Genomic DNA, 19,056 nt, shown 5'->3' with positions numbered 1-19,056 from the left:
GAGAGTCAGAAGATGTGTGCCATGGGATTCAGGCCAGTCTGTGACCTCTGAGGGCCACGGTCTCCCTTTCTGAGCACAGACACTGGATTAGATCCGAGTGATCAGGACCTCGTCCCCTCCCAGGCCTGTGCAGACATTGCGAGTCAGTCATGGCTTTCTCCCTGCTCACTGCCTCCTGGCCTAGACCCAGTCTTAGAATCCTTTCCCAGTAGCTAGGCAGCGATCATTGATGGATCCATCAGAGGTGGTATTCAAGATGAAACTGGTTTTCTACCTCAGAACTAGTCGTCCCCTGGGGCCCTTGTAGTTTCATAATTTATCCACAGAAGCCCGCACATTACTTTTTGAAGAGCCTTATCAGAACTCCATTTGAAGCCCTATTCCTCTAGGACATGTTATGATCAAGGGCTGTTACACAGGAGGGTCGTGGCAACCGTGATGCCCTTGGTCTTGCTCACTGAGAATCTCCAGCATTTAGCCCAGGACATAATTGGACCCAGTTATCTGTGGAGTGAAATGAATGAGTTTGGGATGGGGGTCTGCTCGGAAAGCGTGCCCTCCCCTTGTCTCTATGGGAGGGGCCCTGGGGGCTGCATTATGTGTTGGGAAAGAAAACTGCTTCCCTCCTTTTGGATATTGTTAGAGTTTTAAAAGTCTTCTCTGGGTTTCTTCTGTCTTGTTTGTATTTGGCTTTCCAAGCCTTAGAAGTAAAGAGAATGGAAGTTAAAGCTTCAGACTGGGAAGGAGCCCGCTTCATTAGGGGTGGGCCTGGGGAGCTTTCAGGTACTTTAGAAGAGGAACCTCTGTTCCCGCTGGCGTCCCTGGCCCACAGCCTGGTACCTGGCAGCCGTGCCGGGCATGGAGCCACGCTTCCTAGTGCATCCCCACCTGTTGCCTCCGGCAGCTCCTGCCTGCTCTCCTCCCCCAGGAACTCCTGGCCTGTATCCGGGTAGCTGTTTTCTTAGCTGCTTGGAGGGTCTGCTCCCCGGCTGAAGGCTCCCCTGAAAACTGTGGCCATATCTTTGGCCAGCCTGGAGAGGGAACTTGATTTGGCCTCCCTGCCAATAGTGGAAGGAAAGAAACATTTTCAGACGGGTGCAGTGTGGGTCACTACAGGTAAGCCTCGTAGTCAACCCTTACTTTACAGATGTGCAGACTGAGGCTCAGAGACGAGAGGCAGTGACCCAGCGAGGAGGAGATGAAGCTGGGACCCACCTGCACGTTGACTGCAGATGTCTGTGTTGCACAGAGCTGCGGGCACGTGGGAGGCGGGTGATCTCGTGGGAGAATGGGGTGGGGGGAGCAGCAGTTCCGTTGGGTGAGGAAGGGGCGCTCTTCTCCCGCATTCAGTGTGTACTCCCCTGCCCTCGCCTCTAGATGTGTTCTTTTGGGTCCAACCCTCTGGGAGCTGGCCAAAAAACCGCAGGATTGCTTCAGGCCCTACTCTGGTTCCGGGGGGCAGGCTGAGCCTTTGGTTAGTTCTTCTTCCTGATGGGAAATTGGAATGACATGTGCCCGTCCAAACACCTAGAGCTAGTCTCTCATTGGTTCCCCCTCTTCCCATTCATCCTCCGGACAAATTGCAAACTGTACGAAACAGGAGGTTAAAGGTGCTGATTCTCCGAAGGTGGGAGATTGTTAGTAAAGCGGCTGGAATGGCGAACCCGAGCACCAGGAGATGAAAAATGAGGTGCGTTTTAGAAACCCTTCCCGATCACACGGTGTATCATTCTCTGGGTTTCCCATGCATGCTTTAGCTGTAGGAAGATTTCTTTGAACTTGGAGATTTCGTTTTAGAAACCTTTCCCGATCACACGTGTACTATCCTCTGGGTTTCCCATGTACGCATTTCTTTTAAGTTTGTAGCCAAATTTCATTGTTGTTGTCAGTTTGTCTTTATGACATTTAATATGTGTGAAACATTGTTATAATTTGCATTTCTTTGACCACTACTGAGATCGAACAGTGTTTCCTGTCTTTACTTTTTTTTTATTGTGATAAAATTTGCCGTTTTAACCACTCTTCGGTGTACAGCTCAGTGGCATTAAGTACATTCACACTGTCATGCAGCCATCACCACTGTCCATTTCTAGAACTTTTTTTTATCACCCTAAACAAAAACTCTGTAGCCGTCAAGCAAGAACCCCACATACTCTCTCCCTCAGCTCCTGGTAACCTCAAATCTACTTTCTGTGGCTCTAAATTTTGCCTAGTCTAGTTATTTCATATAAGTAAAATCATCCAATATTTGTCCTTTTGTGCCTGGCTTCTTTCCCTCAACATAATGTCTTCAAGGTTCGTTTGTGTTGCAGGGCGCGTCAGCTTTATTCCATTCTGTGGTTGAATGACGTCCCACTGTGTGTATGGACCACGTTGGCCTATCTGTTCATCTGTTTCTGGATACGGGTTGTTTCCACCCCAGGCAGCTTTTTACATGGAGACAGGACCTTTCCAGCTACTTGCCTCTGTTGTGGGGATGCTTGCTGAAGCCTGGAGAACCTGCGTCTGCCTGCGGGGCGGGGTGACCACCGCTGTTGGGGATGGTGGTGAGCTTTCAACGTAACTAACCTGGGAGTGTTTAAACACAGGATGAACACTGTAATTGGTCTTGTGCTGACACTAACTCTGATTTGGTTTTCTTCCTGTCCACTCCATAAACTCAACAGCATGGAACAGGACCTCCAGAGAGGGCACTTCATCGTTTGCTTCTAAGCAACAAATCATCTTCCGTAGATGGAAATTTACCTTGTTCTTGAAGTTCCCCAGAGGAGCCACCTGGGAGCCCCAAGTCTCTGCTGGGTGACCTGGGCAGGCCACGCCTAAGTGGCCTCAGGTTCCCCATCTGTAAAATGATGTAAAATCCCTTTTAAGAGATTACATGTCCTTCCTGGACAGACAGATTAAAAAGTACCTTTTAAATTCAAGTCCAGTATTTTCCTTGCTGTTCGTCCTTCAAGCCTGTTCCCCTCTCCTCTGTGAAAAGCACTGGTCAGCATTCCGCCCAGAGAAATCCTGTATTTATTGCCCACACCTGTGATGTCTGTGGTCCCGCGGCCTCTGGTTAAATGACAGGGTGGAGTCCCCGGTGTGAGCGGATGGACCGCAGCTGCCACGCCCGCTGGGTTTCTTTCTTGCTCCTGTTTGACAGGCGCCTCCCCCCGCCCCCCGGTGTCCAGCCTTTCTCCGGAGGCCTGGCAGCTCTGAGGTGGCCTTGGGAGACTTCGGTTTCTGCCTCTCCGGATGAACTGCCCCCTCTCTCATCACCGGAAAAATAAACGATGCTGGTTGTCACCTGTTTGCTCCTCAGCCGCCAGCTGTGCGAGAGGCAAAAATTCCCGCTGCATCAGTCTCCCCTGAGGCACGAGGCCGCTCACGGGCGTTTTTCTTTTTCAGAACAATAAATCTGAAGGATTCAGTGCTGCAGCAGGTGCTGGAGAGGAAGAATGAGGTCCTGTGTGTCCTGACACAGAAGATAGTGACGACGCGGACGTGTGTGATATCCGAGCACGTCCAGATCGAGGAGAAGTGCGGTGGCATGGTGGGGATCCAGACCAAGACCGTGCAGGTGCGCACCCAGCGGGTGGAGGTGCCGGGTCAGAGGCCACGGGGGCCTCGGTCAGGGGCCTCTTTGGGTGGGGTCTTCATTCGTCAGGATTCTTTCTGTAGTGAGTTAACAGAAATCCAACTCAAATTGGTTTAAACGAGAAAGAATTTATTGGCTCATGTAACTGAAACATTTGGGGTGATCTAGCTTCAGTCACCTCTGGATCCAGGACTCAAGAGAAGGTTGTGGGCTGCCTTCCCTGGGGTAGATTCCCTCTCATATAAGCTTGTGGGGAGGCAGCTCCTGGCTTTCTTCCCACCTCATCCCCAGTGGAAAGAGTGCTTCAGGGCTAGCACTCACTGGACCCTCCTGGTCCGTGCTCATTCCTGAAGTAAACCCGAGGCCGGGATGATAGGACACTTGGACGGGCCATGCAGGGTTGGATCAGGTGCTTTCCCAAAAGCAAATGGGTCAAATGAGCATTGGCTAGGTTGACGCACAGATGACCCCTAGAGCCCCTCAGAGCCAAGGGTCTCAAAATGATTCCTTTGCTTTAGCTGCCTTATATCCCTAATGGATTGAGTTAGGGAAGGTAAAGGTCTGTACATATGTCTTTATATACATACACAGATGCTTCTGGATTCAGTTGCAGACAGTCTTACCAAGCTGGTCCCTGAGCTTCAGTGGAACCGAACTGGCACAGGAGGCTGCAGCCCCAGACTGTCTCTCCTCCAGCTTGCCATGGTGCCCGATATTCTCTTCTTAGAGATTTACTTCTTGGGGTAACTTTCAAATTATACTAGAGGACCCAGAAAAGTTGTATTTAGGAGGTGGAGATACAGGTTCGGGGCTGGACTCTCCCTGGGGTGGGCAGGCCGGACAGAGTGATGAGGCCTGATGGGAGATGGCTTCAGCTGGCCCTGCCGGTATTTCCGTCCACGGTGACCCCCACCAAAGGCCTGGAGCCTGCCTGGGAGTCAGGAGACCAGCTGGTATCACACTGTGACCAGGATCAAGTCGCTAAAGATGTCTCTGATCTCCAGCATTTGGGCAACGAATAGCTTCTCACCTTCCTCCCCAGGCCACGGTGGGCAAGGGTCATATTTGTGACAGGGTTTGAAGGAGAGAGCTTTGGTGCCTGACTCGGCATTGCCTGCCCACCCTTCTGTCATCCTTGTGCCTCTCCCCTGGAGTTATCTGACTGTACAGTGTGCCATCCACGAGGTCCAGGAGGATGTGCTCGGGGGGTCTTGCTCTCAGCTAGGTTCTCCTAGTCGGGCTCTCTTACCACTGAGGATTTCAGAGTTGTTTCCATAATCCTCCATGAGGGAAATGGGAAGTTATCTTGTTTTTTGTCTTCTTTATTCAGCACCATAGACCTAACTTCATTGTATCCCAAACTGGGATCTCGCCTTTGTGCCACCAGGTTGGCCATTGGCTTTGGAATACTTGTAGGACATCATGGGGCCGACAAGGATTAAATCCTGGCCCCTGCCTGCTGGTCCCTTTTTCTGCTCCATTCCATGGGCATTTTCCTGGCACTCTTTGTGCACAGGCACTAGGCTGGCCACATGGGGGCAGGAGAAACCTGGGAGAGCCTGAGCACACAGGTGGGAGCATGCGCCCTTGCCCACAGGTGTCAGCGACGGACGATGGGAACATCATCAAGGACAGCAATGTGGTGCTGGAAATCCCGGCTCCCACCACCATCGCCTATGGCGTCATCGAGCTGTATGTGAGAGCAGACGGCCAGTTCGGTGAGTGTGCCTCAGCTCAGAGCTCTCTGGAGGCGGTTGAGCCATCGCGGAGGGACACCCCATCTTCCCCTGAGACACATACTTGTAGAGGATCCCCCGCTGCTCTGGGGATTGAGAAGAAAGAGATATCGGAAGAGTTTGGGGATGTCTCAAGACAAGTGAGACAGAGGGCCGCGGTGGGAGGGTGTTGGTGAGGAATGCCCAGATGTCGGTGTGGGGCGTGCTTCACCGACAGGGCACAGGGCGAAGAACGTGGGCTCTGCAGTTGGACGGACTGGGCATCGGCCCCAGCGCCACGGGGTCCTGTGAGGTCTCAGGCAGCTTGCTGAAGCCGCCTGGGCCTCAGCTTCCCGAGTCTGGGAGGGGAAAGACATTCCCTCACAGGGCTGCGGTGAGGACCAAGTTAGATGAGGTGCGTGAAGGGCCTGGTAGAGCGGTGGCTTATTAAGTACTCACCTTAGCTATTAATAATACTGTCATCGTTGTGATCATCTCACTTCCCGTCCCCTGTAGGGAGCCCACAGAGCTGCATTTGACCTTGCTGTCTGATCAGCAGTGTGTTCAAAGCCGGGAGGTCACTGCATCACTTGAAGAAAATAGGGTTTTACAGTTGAGTGTGGGTTGTCTTAGATACTCACGGCTCTTCACTCACACTCTTCCCAGGAAAAGGTTGTGTCAAACCCAAGAAAACTGTCTGACTGCTTTTTGGGGACATGAATTAATATATGTAACATCATAAATAATTAACTTTTTTAGGTATGATCACATTGTTGTGGTTATGTTTATGAAAAGCGTCATCTTAGTTTTTAGAGATTTACAGTGAACTCTTCACAGATGAAATGGAAATATGTCTGTGGTTTGCTTCAAGCACGATGGCGGAGGGTGAGGTGTGTGTGTGGTGGGTAGAGGTGGGGGAGGTCATCACAGCTGGTCGATGCGTGTGCGGAGGCTCCCTGTACTACTCTCTCCGTCCCTGTGCACTTTCAATTCTCCATGATGAGAACATTGTAAAAGGGTGCCGTGACGGGCCATACGTGTCTGTGGCTGCCTCCTGCCCTTCCCCCAGTTGTTTTCTGTCAGGTGGCGGGGACCAGGCCAGGGATGCGGGTGTCTTCCGGGAGTCAGCCTTCTGCTCACTCGGCCACGCGAGGTACCACCGTTCAGCTACAACCGTGGGCGCTTGGAATGCTGATTGTCCTATGGGACAGTGGACAAGCCCGCGGATGTGTAAGGGACGTGAAGGACGGTCACCGACCCTCCCTCTTTCGTTTCGCATGTAGAGCAGCCTGTGTTTCGGTGGGGAGACAAGAAGCGAAGGTGCCAGTTGTAGGAAGTTGGTCTAGGGGTGGGCCAGGGACGCATGGGATACCAGGAATACCAAGAATCGTGACCAGCATCCTTTAGGTCTAAGGTTCCAAATTTGTGTCATCCTGGGCATGATGATTATTCTTTCTCTTTGAAAGACTATCCATCCACTGAACAAACTGCCTATTAGATGATTAAGTTGCCCCTCCAGCTTTTGTCATCAGCGTGTGATAAGCTTTGTGACCACGTGGGCTTGTGTGACTCCAGCCCAGGCTGCAGAGGCCTTGGTTATCCTGTCCAGATGGAGTGGTGGTGGAGGTGTTGCTTTTGTCAGGCTCTTTGGAAGCTTGGCCCGCACCGAGGATGCCCATGAGTGCTCTGAGGACCCTTTGGTGGCTGGGGGCCAGGCTGGGGCTGCCATTCCAGGCTTTGGGGCCCCCGGGAGCCCCTCCCTGTTTCTCCGAGGAGGTGGAGGTGCTCTGCCCTGCATGCAGCTCTGTTGGGGCACCTGTCGCTCCCACAGGGCGCGTCTCTTTTCTCAGATGGGGTTGGGAAGACAAAGCCTGCCTGGCGAGGCTCTCCTGTTTGCATTTCAGTTTCAAGCCTTCTATCTTGACTTGCTTCTGCTGTCTTGAAAATAAACTCTTTGTGCTGCTGAGCAGAGGTGCCCTGGGGAGTTTTCAGGGTTCCTCTGGCTCTCTTCTCACACCCTGGCCTAGGAAGCCCTTTCCTTTGCCCTCTCCTTCTGCTGCCTGCCCTGCCTGTGCAGCTTGGTGGTCAGGCCCTTGTTCGTGTGACACACTGCCTGATTCTTAAGCCAGTTCTGCTGCTTTTTCCCATCTCTTTTCTGTTGCTCTTCCTGCAGAACGTTCTGATCCGGTTTCATAAACAGCCCTACAGGGGCTGGAAGGGCCCTTAAGAGGCTGCTCGATCTCTCCTCCCACCTTCTGGGTGGGAGTACGGTTGACGAGGATCCTGGCTGTCTTCTGAAACTTCGAGAGGAGGCCACTCCCTCCGTGTCCCTTGGGGGAGGCATCTGTGAGCCCGTCCTTGACGAGGGGTTCGCTCAGCCACGATCCCTCCCTTTGCCAAAAGACCCCCCCACCACCACCTCTTATGGCCAATCAGAAACATCATGTTACTGTCTTGAACTTTAGCCTTTGCTTTGTAGAATTAGGCATTTACCAGTGTCCTTTCAGCACGAACTTCTGATTGGGCACCTGTGGACGTGAACCTGTGCTTCCCACCCTCCCGGGTCTGTGCACTTCTCTGCAGGTCCAGAGGCCAACACCGACACCCCCCGCCTCGTTCCCATCACAGACTCTTAATTGGCTCCTCTGCTTTGAATCTTTCCCATCCTAACAGTGTAGCTGATGTGATTATTTAAAAATATGCATTTGGGGCTTCCCTGGTGGCGCAGTGGTTGAGAGTCCGCCTGCCGATGCAGGGGACACAGGTTCGTGCCCCGGTCCGGGAGGATCCCACATGCCGCGGAGCGGCTGGGCCCGTGAGCCATGGCCGCTGAGCCTGCGTGTCCGGAGCCCATGCTCCGCAACGGGAGAGGCCACAACAGTGAGAGGCCCGCGTACCGCAAAAAAAAAAATACACATTTGGTCACTTCACTCACCTGCTCAAACACCCTTCTGAGGCTCCCTTTGTCCCAAGATAAAGTCTGCCCTTCCAGGCACGTTGTGTCCAGCCTTGCTTCTCATCACCAGCGCCTCCCAACATAGTGATCCAGCCAGGGTTAACCCACCGTCTGGGAACCCTCCACTCTTGCTTATCGTGAGCCTCTGGAGTGTGCTCCCTGCCTCTTGGCCCAGCTAATTCCTACCAGGCTTTTGGGGGCTACTTAGACACTGCTTCGTCCAAGAATCCTTTTCTGCTTCTTTCTCCACACCTGCCACTCTGGATTCAGTGACCTGTCCGCCTCTTCCACTCATATCACACTTACTGTCAAGGCCTAGGTTGTGGTCCTGTTGAATCTCTGGCTCCTTGCAGTGCCTGATGCTGCGAAGAGTGAAGGAGTTGGCAGTGCCTTCAGGGGGGCTGTGCATATGTGTAAAGGAAGAGTGGTGCTGGGGTCTTGGACTCCCAAAATATGGTTGGGGGGCCCCACAGGGCTATTGGCAGGATTTGAGGCTGTGTTAATGGTCATGGTCCTTGTCCTTGGGGAGCTTTCCCTGGGGGTCAGTTCATGCTTATCCACCTCGGTGCCTGGTGCATAGGGTGGAGCGAGCCAGGGGCATCCTGGATGACTAGGAGTGTGGGTGGGTCGTCGGGTGAGTAAACGAAAGCTTGTTTTCTTTGTCTTTAGACAGCCGTCCTGTCTTTATGGATGTCATCAGTGTCCACAGCAATTGAAAATACGTGCTAATACCCATGCCTTTCACATGTCACGCAAGTACTAGGCTCAGCCACATTCTCATTCCATAGCCTGTACACAAATTATTAAGTAGAAGCATAAAATGAACCCTCATTCTTTTTAAAACATTTTTATTGGAGTAGAGTTGATTTACAATGTTGTTAGTTTCAGGTGTACAGCGAAGTGATTCAGTTATACATATATCCACTCTTTTATTTTTTTTATTTTTTTATTTTTTTAACTAAATATCCACTCTTTTAAATTCTTTTCCCATATAGGCCATTACAGAGTACTGAGTAGAGTTCCCTGTGCTATACAGCAGGTCCTTATTAGCTGTCTATTTTATATATAGTAGTGTGTATATGTCAATGCCAGTCTCCCAGTTTATCCCTCCCCTCTTCCCCCCTGGTAACCATAAGATTGTTTTCTACATCTCTAACTGTATTTCAGTTTTGTAATCTTTCTAGATTCCACATATAAGCAATATCATACGATATTTGTTCTCTGACTGACTTCACTCAGTATGACAATCTCTAGGTCCATCCATGTTGCTGCAAATGGTATTATTTCATTATTTTTTATGGCTGAGTTATATTGCATTGTATATATGTACCACATCTTCTTTATCCATTACTCTGTTGATGGGCATTTAGGTTGCTTCCACATCTTGGCTGTTGTAAGTAGTGCTGCAGTGAACATTGGAGTGCATGTATCTCTTTGAATTATGGTTTTCTCTGGGTGTATGCCCAGAAGTGTGATTGCTGGGTCATATGGTAATTCTATTTTTAGTTTTCTAAGGAACATCCATACTGTTCTCCATAGTGGCTGTATCAATTTACATTCCCACCAACAGTGCAAGAGGGTTCCCTTTTCTCCACACCCTCTCAGAATTTATTGTTTCTAGATTTTTTGATGATGGCCATTCTGACTGGTGTGAGGTGATGCCTCATTGTAGTTTTGATTTGCATTCCTTTAATAATTAGCAATATTGAGCATCTTGTCGTGTGTTTTTTGGCCATCTGTCTTCTTTGGAGAAATGTCTGTTCTAATGCCTATTTTTTGATTGGATTGTTTTGTTGTTGAGTTGTATGAGCTATTTGTGTATTTTGGAGATTAATCCCTTGTTGGTCGCTTCATTTGCAAATATTTTCTCCCATCCTGGCGTTGTCTTTTCCTTTTGTTTATGGTTTCCTTTGCTGTGCAAAAGCTTTTGAGTTTAATTAGGTGCCATTTGTTTTCTTTTTGTTTTTATTTTCATTACTGTAGGAGGTGGGTCAGGAGAACCCTCATTCTTTTTTTTTTTTTTACATCTTTATTGGAGTATAATTGCTTTACAATGGTATGTTAGTTTCTGCTTTATAACAAAGTGAATCAGCTGTACATATACATATATCCCCATATCTCTTCCCTCTTGCGTCTCCCTCCCTCCCACCCTCCCTATCTCACCCCTCTAGGTGGTCACAAAGCACCGAGCTGATCTCCCTGTGCTATGCGGCTACTTCCCACTAGCTATCGGTTTTATATTTGGTAGTGTATATATGTCCATTCTTCTCGCTTTGTCACAGCTTACCCTTCCCCCTCCCCATATCCTCAAGTCCATTCTCTAGTAGGTCTGCGTCTTTATTCCTGTCTTACGCCTAGGTTCTTCACGACATTTTTTTTCTTAAATTCCATATATATGTGTTAGCATACGGTATTTGTCTTTCTCTTTCTGACTTACTTCATTCTGTATGAAAGACTCTAGGTCTATCCACCTCATTATAAATAGCTCAATTTCGTTTCTTTTTATGGCTAATATTCCATTGTATATATGTGCCACATCTTCTTTATCCATTCATTCGATGATGGACACTTAGGTTGTTTCCATCTCTGGGCTATTGTAAATAGAGCTGCAATGAACATTTTGGTACATGACTCTTTTTGAATTATGGTTTTCTCAGGTTATGTCCAGTAGTGGGATTGCTGGGTCATATGGTAGTTCTGTTTGTAGTTTAAGGAACCTCCATACTGTTCTCCACAGTGGCTGTATCAATTTACATTCCCTCCAACAGTGCAAGAGGGAGAACCCTCATTCTTGAGTTCATACAATTTTTACTTAGCAAGGACACACTGTTGCTTTTTTTTTTTTTGCGGTACACGGGCCTCTCACTGCTGTGGCCTCTCCCATTGCGGAGCACAGTCTCCGGACACACAGGCTCAGCGGCCATGGCTCACTGGCCCAGCCGCTCCGCGGCATGTGGGATCTTCCCGGACCAGGGCACGAACCCATGTCCCCTGCATCGGCAGGCGGACTCTCAACCACTGCGCCACCAGGGAAGCCCCACACTGTTGCATTTTTACCTACAACTTAGTTACTTTAGTTGGGCCCTCAAATATGGAAGTATTTAAGGGGCATTTCTTTTTATAATTTTTAAAAACTTTTTATTATGGAAAATTACACACATGTTCAGAACTACAGATAGTAATATAGTGAACCCCATGTACCTACCATCCAGCTTCAATAACTAGGGCAGTGCATGTTTCATCTATAACTTTCCCACCTCTCTCCACCCCTACTCAATTGTTTTGAAGCAAATTGTAGGCATTATATTATTTTGTCTATAAATATTGAAATATCTCTAAAAGATAAGGCTTTTAAAAAAAAGACTAGTCTCTTCATACAGATTCATATAGAATATATTCTTTTGTGTATGGATTTTCCTCTCAACACGTTTATAAGGTTCATTCATATAATTGCAGAAAATAGTTTATTAATGAAGAATAACTGACTCTCCAAGAGCCACGTAACCACTTGTGCACCTAAATATATTGTCAATAATTCTGTATCAGTTCAGTCAAATCAGATTTATCAAATTCCAATTTTCTCAGTTAAATATGGTGGGTTGTTTGTTGGAGTTGGTTTGTTCCAGTCAGGCTAAGGAAGTACTTCTGATGTTTGAAAGGTTGCTTCCTGCCTGTTCACAAGAACCTTATGTTAAGAACAACCATTTCTCCTGTATTTGTAGGAAGTGGCTGAGTTTTGGTCAAATAGCATAATGTGTAGGAAGCGGGTGTATGAGGAAGAGGGTGGACACGTCCCCCTGCCCTGCTTGATTTAGGTAAAGCCAGGTCTGGGATGTGCCAACAAGGCTGACCCTAATGCCCAGCTTGTCCTTTTCCCCCACATTACAGAATTCTGCCTCCTGCAAGGCAAGCACGGGGGCTTCGAGCACGAGAGGAGAAGTGACTCTGCCTTCCCGGACCTCCTGCCCTTACGAGAGTTTGCGTTCTGGGACACGCCAGATGCTGGGCAAGGGCTGCCTGCCTCGGATGGGCCACTGAGTGTTTTAAAACAAGGTATTGCCAGCAGGCTGGGGCATGGTGAGCTGCTGGGTAATTGAGTGCCGTACCTCAGGAGGGGATGTGCCCTTCAGAAGCGGTGACTCCTTAGTGACTTCATGGAAAACATTTGAGGACAGACAGGACGGTGCCTGAATCAGTTCTAGTTCACTCATCAGGACTCACCCTGGTCAGATCTTAGGGAACCTCAGGTCTTGGATGGCCTGTTTTAAGGAAGGGGTAGGAGGCTGAGGAGGGGAAGAGTTAGGGGCCTAACATTTTCTTTCATCTGAACCACAGGAGTCTTGCTGACTACCAGGAAGAGCTAGTCAGCAGCAAGGAGAGAGAACCCAAGTTTTGCATTTGTTTCATTTATTCCAGGCTTCATTGCCAAGACAGGCAGCGCTTCGTTAGCATCGCAAGATGCTCTCTTGGAGGCCCTTATCCACGTGGCATGAAGCCATGTGAGGCCAAGGCATCCAGCGAGGAGGAGGGCAGTACCTGTGACTTGCCTGCAGCAATTCCTTTCGCTCCCCACAGCATTCTGTGTTTTTTTAAAAAGTTTCTTGTAGTGGGTAGGGCAGGAATTAGTAGGAGTGCAGTATATAGTGGAAGAGGAGATGGGCAAGGAAAAAGAGAAACGAATAATTAAGAGCTTAGGGAAAAAGAGCTAGAACCAGCTCAGAATATCTCTGGCTTGGAGGGTAAGAGGAGAGACTCATCAGTGGGGCTTCAACGAGTCCCAAACCAGAATATAGATGCTTTTGTTTCTGTAGCAAAAATATCAATGTTGACAGAACTGGCAGTGAAGGTCCAGTCTTAAGGCTTTCCCATCTAATGCAGGGCTGCAGGCCCCCTCACGGTAATTGGGTGTGATTTTCAGCTGCCACTTAAGTGATGTCAATGTCCCGGGTTAGAATCACATCAGCAGCCTTGAACTGCACTACAGGAAGTGACACGACAGGCTGAGCTTTCTTATATTTTCCTTACCCACCAGTCCACCCTGTCAGTTGGTCATTCCAGGCAGCCTGGCATGGAGTGGGGAGGCTGGGTAGTTTAGGCAGGAGTAGGGTGGGCGCCCGCCTCTGTGCACTTGGACCCTAGACCAGCCAGGACGGCCCTTCTCTCCAGGCTGGGGCTGGCAAGGAACTAATTGTGTTTACAGAGCAGTTTTTGAGTATAACTGTTGTCTGGAATTTGACATCAGCGGAGGGTGCATTTATGTATTGGTCTGCATCCCTGTATAGGAAAGCTTTGGTTTATCAAATCTTGTTTTTAAATTCCCACTGGGCTTAATTCACTAGAAACTTTTGACTATCTTAAAATGAAAACGGAAGATTTTAAGGGGAGAGGCTCAAGCATCCTGAAGAGGACGTTAGTAATCCAGCTGGGATTCTAACCCATTCTCCAGGACGGGTGAAGAAGAATGGAGAAAGTGGAATATCTGTGTTTGCCCAGTGAAAATTGTGCCAGCCCCTTGAAAAGCATGCATTTAATATTAAAGGATACAAAATCTGTAGTGTATTAGAAAGATATGAAAAAGAATGTATTTTGGAATTTGCACGATGACTCTGAAGGTTTGTAAAAGTCCTGATGTTCAGTAATTCAGCCTTGATAATTTAATAATTCTAAATGACTTTTCCAGAAAATAATTGATTAGACTTAATGTCTAGTGAGTCAGCAGGAAACTAAAGTCTGAAACAAAACCCAGCTTCCCTCTTCTCTGTTTTTTTGTCTCTTTCTGTCTCCCCTCCCTCTCTTCCCTTCCCTCCTTCTTTCTTCCTTTAGTAGTTTGACTGGTTAGTAAAAAACATGCAGGGTGGTATTTAACGCGTCCTTTATTTCTGAGTTCCAAGACTGCAGCTGGACGCGTTTATGAAAGAACAGAGGACAATTAGCTATAAAAAGTAAGAGTTACTGGTCCTCGTTCTGAGATAAGTCACGAGACTGGGTATGTTCTGCTGCTTTCACAGCCACTCTGTTCTTGGAGAGGAATTTCCATCCCTTTGTGGAGCTGCCAGAGCAGCAACAGAGAGCTCTGAATGACGTCCTCCAGGCGGTCCTGTTTGATGAAGAATTACTCTTGGTTCTGGAGCAAGTGGTAAGACCGGAGACATCTCAAGGTAGTGTCTTCGCATGGTTTTCTGGAGATGTGGATGGGCTAGATCTCTTGGGATAAGGCCTTCAGCTGGGATAAAATGGTGTTTAAAATTTCCCCACCTCCTTTTAACCCTAAAGCTTCTTTTTTTTCTTATTCCCAGGTCCTTAGTTTTCTAACTGCAGAAAGGTAGTCGATGTGATGAATAGAAGGGTGTATTAGTTTCCTAGGGCTGCTGTAACAAATGACCACAAACTCCAATTTACTCTCTTACAATTCTGGAGGCCACAAGTCTAAAGTCAAGGTGTCATTAGGGCCATGCTTCCCCACAGGCTCTAGGAGAGAATCCTTTTTTGCCTCCTCCAGCTTCTGGTGGCTCCTGGCATTCCTTGGCTTGTGGCCACATTGCTCAAATCTCTACTCTGTCTTCACATGGCCATCTCCTTTCCTGTCTCTCAAAGGACACCCACCATTGGATTCAGGGCCCACCCCAATCCAGGATGATCTCGAGATCCCTACCTAAATTACATCTGCAAGGATGCCAGATAAGGTCTCATTCTGAAGCTCCAGGTGGACCTATATTTGGGGGACCACTCTCCATCTCACTACAAGGGTTGTGTGTCATGGGGCAGAGGCCTGTGTTGTGCCCAGCTTGGCCTGTGGCTTTACTAGATCTGTCTCTCTTCTCTTCCCTGCCCCACCCCCTCTCCCCACAGTGTGAGGACATAGTCAGCAGCCTGTCACCCTCATTGGCGGTGCTGGGGAAGCTGAAGCCTTCACAGCAGCAGGACCTCGTGGCCTTCCTGCGGCTAGTGGGGTACAGTGTGCAGGGCGAGTGTCCAGGCCCAGAGGATGTGGTCCACAACCGGAAACTCCTTTCTACGGCCTACTTCTTGGTCAGTGCGCTAGCAGGTATGGAAAAAAAAAAGGGGAAGAAATGCTGTTGCCTTGAAATTACTTTGCTTACTTTGTGGACGATTTGGTACATAAGGTTCCCTCCCTTTCAAGCAGTGCAGGGATGATAGGCAGTGGAAGACTGAGAAAGTTAACAGGATTGCCGTGAAGTCACAGACTTGAGTATGAAGGAGGCCTGTCTGCTGCCAGCCTCCTCCAGTGCCTTGGAGAGAGGGCTTCCCTTTCCTCCCCCAGCGAGGGCTGTCTGGGGGCACACGCCCCCACCAACACAGGAAATCAGTTTCCCCAGACATAACCGGTGATGCACACTCGCTGCCTGGCAACGCTGAGTGGCAATGGCTTGCATTTGGCACCTGCTCTCTCCCCCAGTGTCTCGTTCCTTCTGATCCTCTTGTTCCTCTTTGCAAACTTACGGCTCTACCCCAAGTGCAGCACTGTGGCCATTAGGGCAGGGAGGCTGCGGAGAGCATCCCAATGCACTAGGTTGCTGGGCCCAGCAGCTCCACAACTTCCACACGCATCCTGGCCATCCAATTATTATTGAGCAGCGGATGCCGCCCTGACACTTCTTTGCCAACTCCCATCCGGAACGCACCTTGCCAGAGGGTCTGTGGTACCACAAGGTGGTCATCCTGTATGAGGAAGCTGGGCTTTCACTTCCTTCTCAGAAAGGCAAGACCTGGCAAGGCAGCCCAGTCTTAGTCCCCACAACTTCCCTTCAAGGTGACGTTAGTCAGGGCACTGAGCTCCTGATACATTCAGAGTTCCTCCCCAGCACCACAGGGGAACAAAGGCCCAGGAGCCTCCAGTTTTTAAACAATTAATCAGAGCCAATGCCTCTCCCAGCTCCATATGCCAATGAATGTACGCTCTATGCCTTATTCCAAGTCACGGGTAAACATTTTGACTGGGATAGGACATAAGACAGAGCCCTGTGGAACTCCACTGGAGACCTTTTCCCAGTGTTAATTGGTATATCAGAGAGTTTAATTACAGGCATTCTATCAGGAGCTAACCTACAGGCCAGAGTTCTCTACCTTGCGAGAAGCCCTTTCTTCACATACTCTATTACTTACTGAAATTTTTTTTTCAACATCTTTATTGGAGTATAATTGCTTTACAGTCGTGTGTTAGTTTCTGCTTTACAACAAAGTGAATCAGTTATACGTATGCATATGTTCCCATATCTCTTCCCTCTTGCGTCTCCCTCCCTCCCACCCTCCCTATCCCACCCCTCTAGGTGGTCACAAAGCACCGAGCTGATCTCCCTGTGCTATGCGGCTACTTCCCACTAGCTATTTTAATCTCAACAGGCTGGACCAATGATGTCAAATATGTAACACATGGCCAACACTGAATGCACCACAGTCCCTTTTTTCCTGAGCCTGGACACAGCCTCATTCTCTGCAGCCTTGCACACAGGCAGCCACTTGGGGTTGGCACATAACATGAGACTTAACCTGCTGTGTCTGAGTGGAAGCTCAGGGATAGTGAGATCTTGAAGTGCAGCTGAAAATATCTGCAGCCTGTTTCTAAGCCAACGGTGCTCTTCTGCATCTTTCTGAACTGAGATCTCATTTATGTGTCGGTCACTGTGGAGGTCGGATTGGTGTAAGCTCTTTCACTAATGCTCTTGTTTATTCTTGGCCCTTCTGAGTTGACCTTTTCCTCCTACAACAGTCTTCTCTTCTCAGAATCTGGGAAAGGTGCTAGAACAGGAAATGGCCCCTTTTTGAGGCCTGTTTCCAGCTTTCTAAGTAATAACACTAGTTTTTTCTATAGCATTTATTTTTTAAAAAAACAATTGAGATATAATTGACACGTATATACATTAATTTCAGGTGTACAACAAAATGATTCGATATTTGAATATATGTCTCATTAACTATGTATGCATCACCATACATAGTTAAAAGTTTTCATCACAAGAAAAATAAACTTTATAAGATCTACTCTTAGCAACTCTCAAATATACAGTACAGTATTATTAACTCTAGTCACCATCCTGCACATTACATACCCGTGACTTATTTTATAGCTGGAAGTCTGTACTTTTTAACCGTCTTCACCCATTTTACCCACCCATATACATTTTACCCCCCCCCACCCCTCCCAATCTGCTCTGTGAGCCCTTTTTTATTTTAAGACTCCGTATATAAGTGAGATCATATGTTGTCTTTCTCTGTCTGACTTATCTCACTCAGCATAATGCCCTCAAGGTCCATCCATGGTGTCACAAGTGGCAAGATTTCTTTTTTTTTTTTTTTTTTACTGATTAATAATATTCCTCTGTGTGTGTACCACATATTCTTTACCCATTCATCCATTGGTAGACACTTAGGTTGCCTCCCTATCTTAGCTTTTGTAAGTAATGCTGCAGTGAACATGGGGGTGCATCTTTTCAAGTCAGTGTTTTCGTTTTCTTTGGATAAATACCTAGGAGTGGAATTGCTGGATCCAATTATGGTAGTAAGACTTAATTTTTTGAGTAGCCTTAAAAAATTCTCACCAACAGTGCACAAGCGTTCCCTTTTTTCACATCCTTGCCAACACTTGTTATTTCCTGTCTTTTTGATGATAGCCATTCTAACAGATGTGAGGTCATACCTCAGTGTGGTTTTGATTTTAATTTCCCTGATGATGAGTGATGTTGAGTACCTTTTCATGTACCTATTAGCCACCTGTGTGTCTTCTTTGGAAAACTGTCTATTCAGATGTTCTGCCCTTTTTAAAAAATTTTTATTATTTATTTATTTTTGGCTGCGTTGGGTCTTCATTGCTGCACGCAGGCTTTCTCTAGCTGTGGCGAGTGGGCTTCTCATTGCAGTGGTTTCTCTTGTTGTGGAACACGGGCTCTAGGGTGTGCAGACTTCAGTAGTTGTGGCACACAGGCTCAGTAGTTGTGGCTCGCGGGCTCTAGAGCGCAGGCTCTGTAGTTGTGGCGCATGGGCTTAGCTGCTCCGTGGCATGTGGGATCTTCCTGGACCAGGGCTCGAACCCATGTCCCCTGCACTGGCAGGCAGATTCCACTGTGCTGCCAGGGAAGCCCCTTCTGCCCATTTTTAAATTGGATTTCTTTTTGCTATTGAGTTGTTGTATGAGTTTTTTATATGTTTTGGATATTAACCCCTTATCAGATATATGATTTGCAAATATTTCTTTCCCCATCAATAGGCTGCCTTTTCATTTTGTTGATTTCCTTTGCTGTGCAGAAGATTTTTAGTTTGATGTAGTTTCACTTGTTTATTTTTGCTTTTGTTGCCATTGCCTTTGGTATGAAATCCAAAAAAATCATTGCCAAGACTGATGTCAAGGAGCTTATTTACTGCCTATGTTTTCTTCTAATTTTATGGTTTCAGATCTTATGTTTAAATCTTTGATCCATTTTGAGTTAGTTTTTCTGTATGGTGTAAGATAGTGGTCCCGTTTTCCCAGCACCATTTATTGAAGACTGTTCTTTCTCCATTGTATATTCTTGGCTCCTTTGTTGTAAATTAATTGACAATATATGCATGGGATTATTTCTGGGCTCTCTATTTTGTTCCACTGATCGATGTGTCTGTTTCTATGCCAATACAATACTATTTTGATTAATGTAGCTTTATAATATAATTTGAAATCAGGGCGTGTGATATCTCCAGCTTTGTTCTTCTTTCTCAAGATTGCTTTGGCTCTTCAGAATCTTTTATAGTTTTAAACAAATTTTATAATTGTTCTATTTCTGTGAAAAATGCCATTGGAATTCTGATAGCGG

General features: G+C 47.7%; 1 protein-coding gene across 1 annotated transcript in view; it reads left to right on the top strand.

The window, feature by feature from the left end:
• Window positions 1-19,056, top strand: part of GSDME (gasdermin E) — a 77,555-nt gene that overhangs the window by 44,644 nt on the left and 13,855 nt on the right. Inside the window, exons 5-9 of the mRNA XM_029233951.1 lie at window positions 3,394-3,565; window positions 5,181-5,301; window positions 12,143-12,307; window positions 14,263-14,390; window positions 15,104-15,299. Of these exons, the coding sequence (XP_029089784.1) occupies window positions 3,394-3,565; window positions 5,181-5,301; window positions 12,143-12,307; window positions 14,263-14,390; window positions 15,104-15,299 (782 nt within the window). The remainder of the gene's footprint in view (window positions 1-3,393; window positions 3,566-5,180; window positions 5,302-12,142; window positions 12,308-14,262; window positions 14,391-15,103; window positions 15,300-19,056) is intronic.

This window comes from Monodon monoceros, unplaced genomic scaffold (assembly GCF_005190385.1).
Source record: "Monodon monoceros isolate NGI ecotype Baffin Bay Population unplaced genomic scaffold, NGI_Narwhal_1 Super_Scaffold_2, whole genome shotgun sequence".
Taxonomy (NCBI): Eukaryota; Metazoa; Chordata; class Mammalia; order Artiodactyla; family Monodontidae; genus Monodon; species Monodon monoceros.
This window is presented reverse-complemented; position numbering and strand designations above follow the sequence as displayed.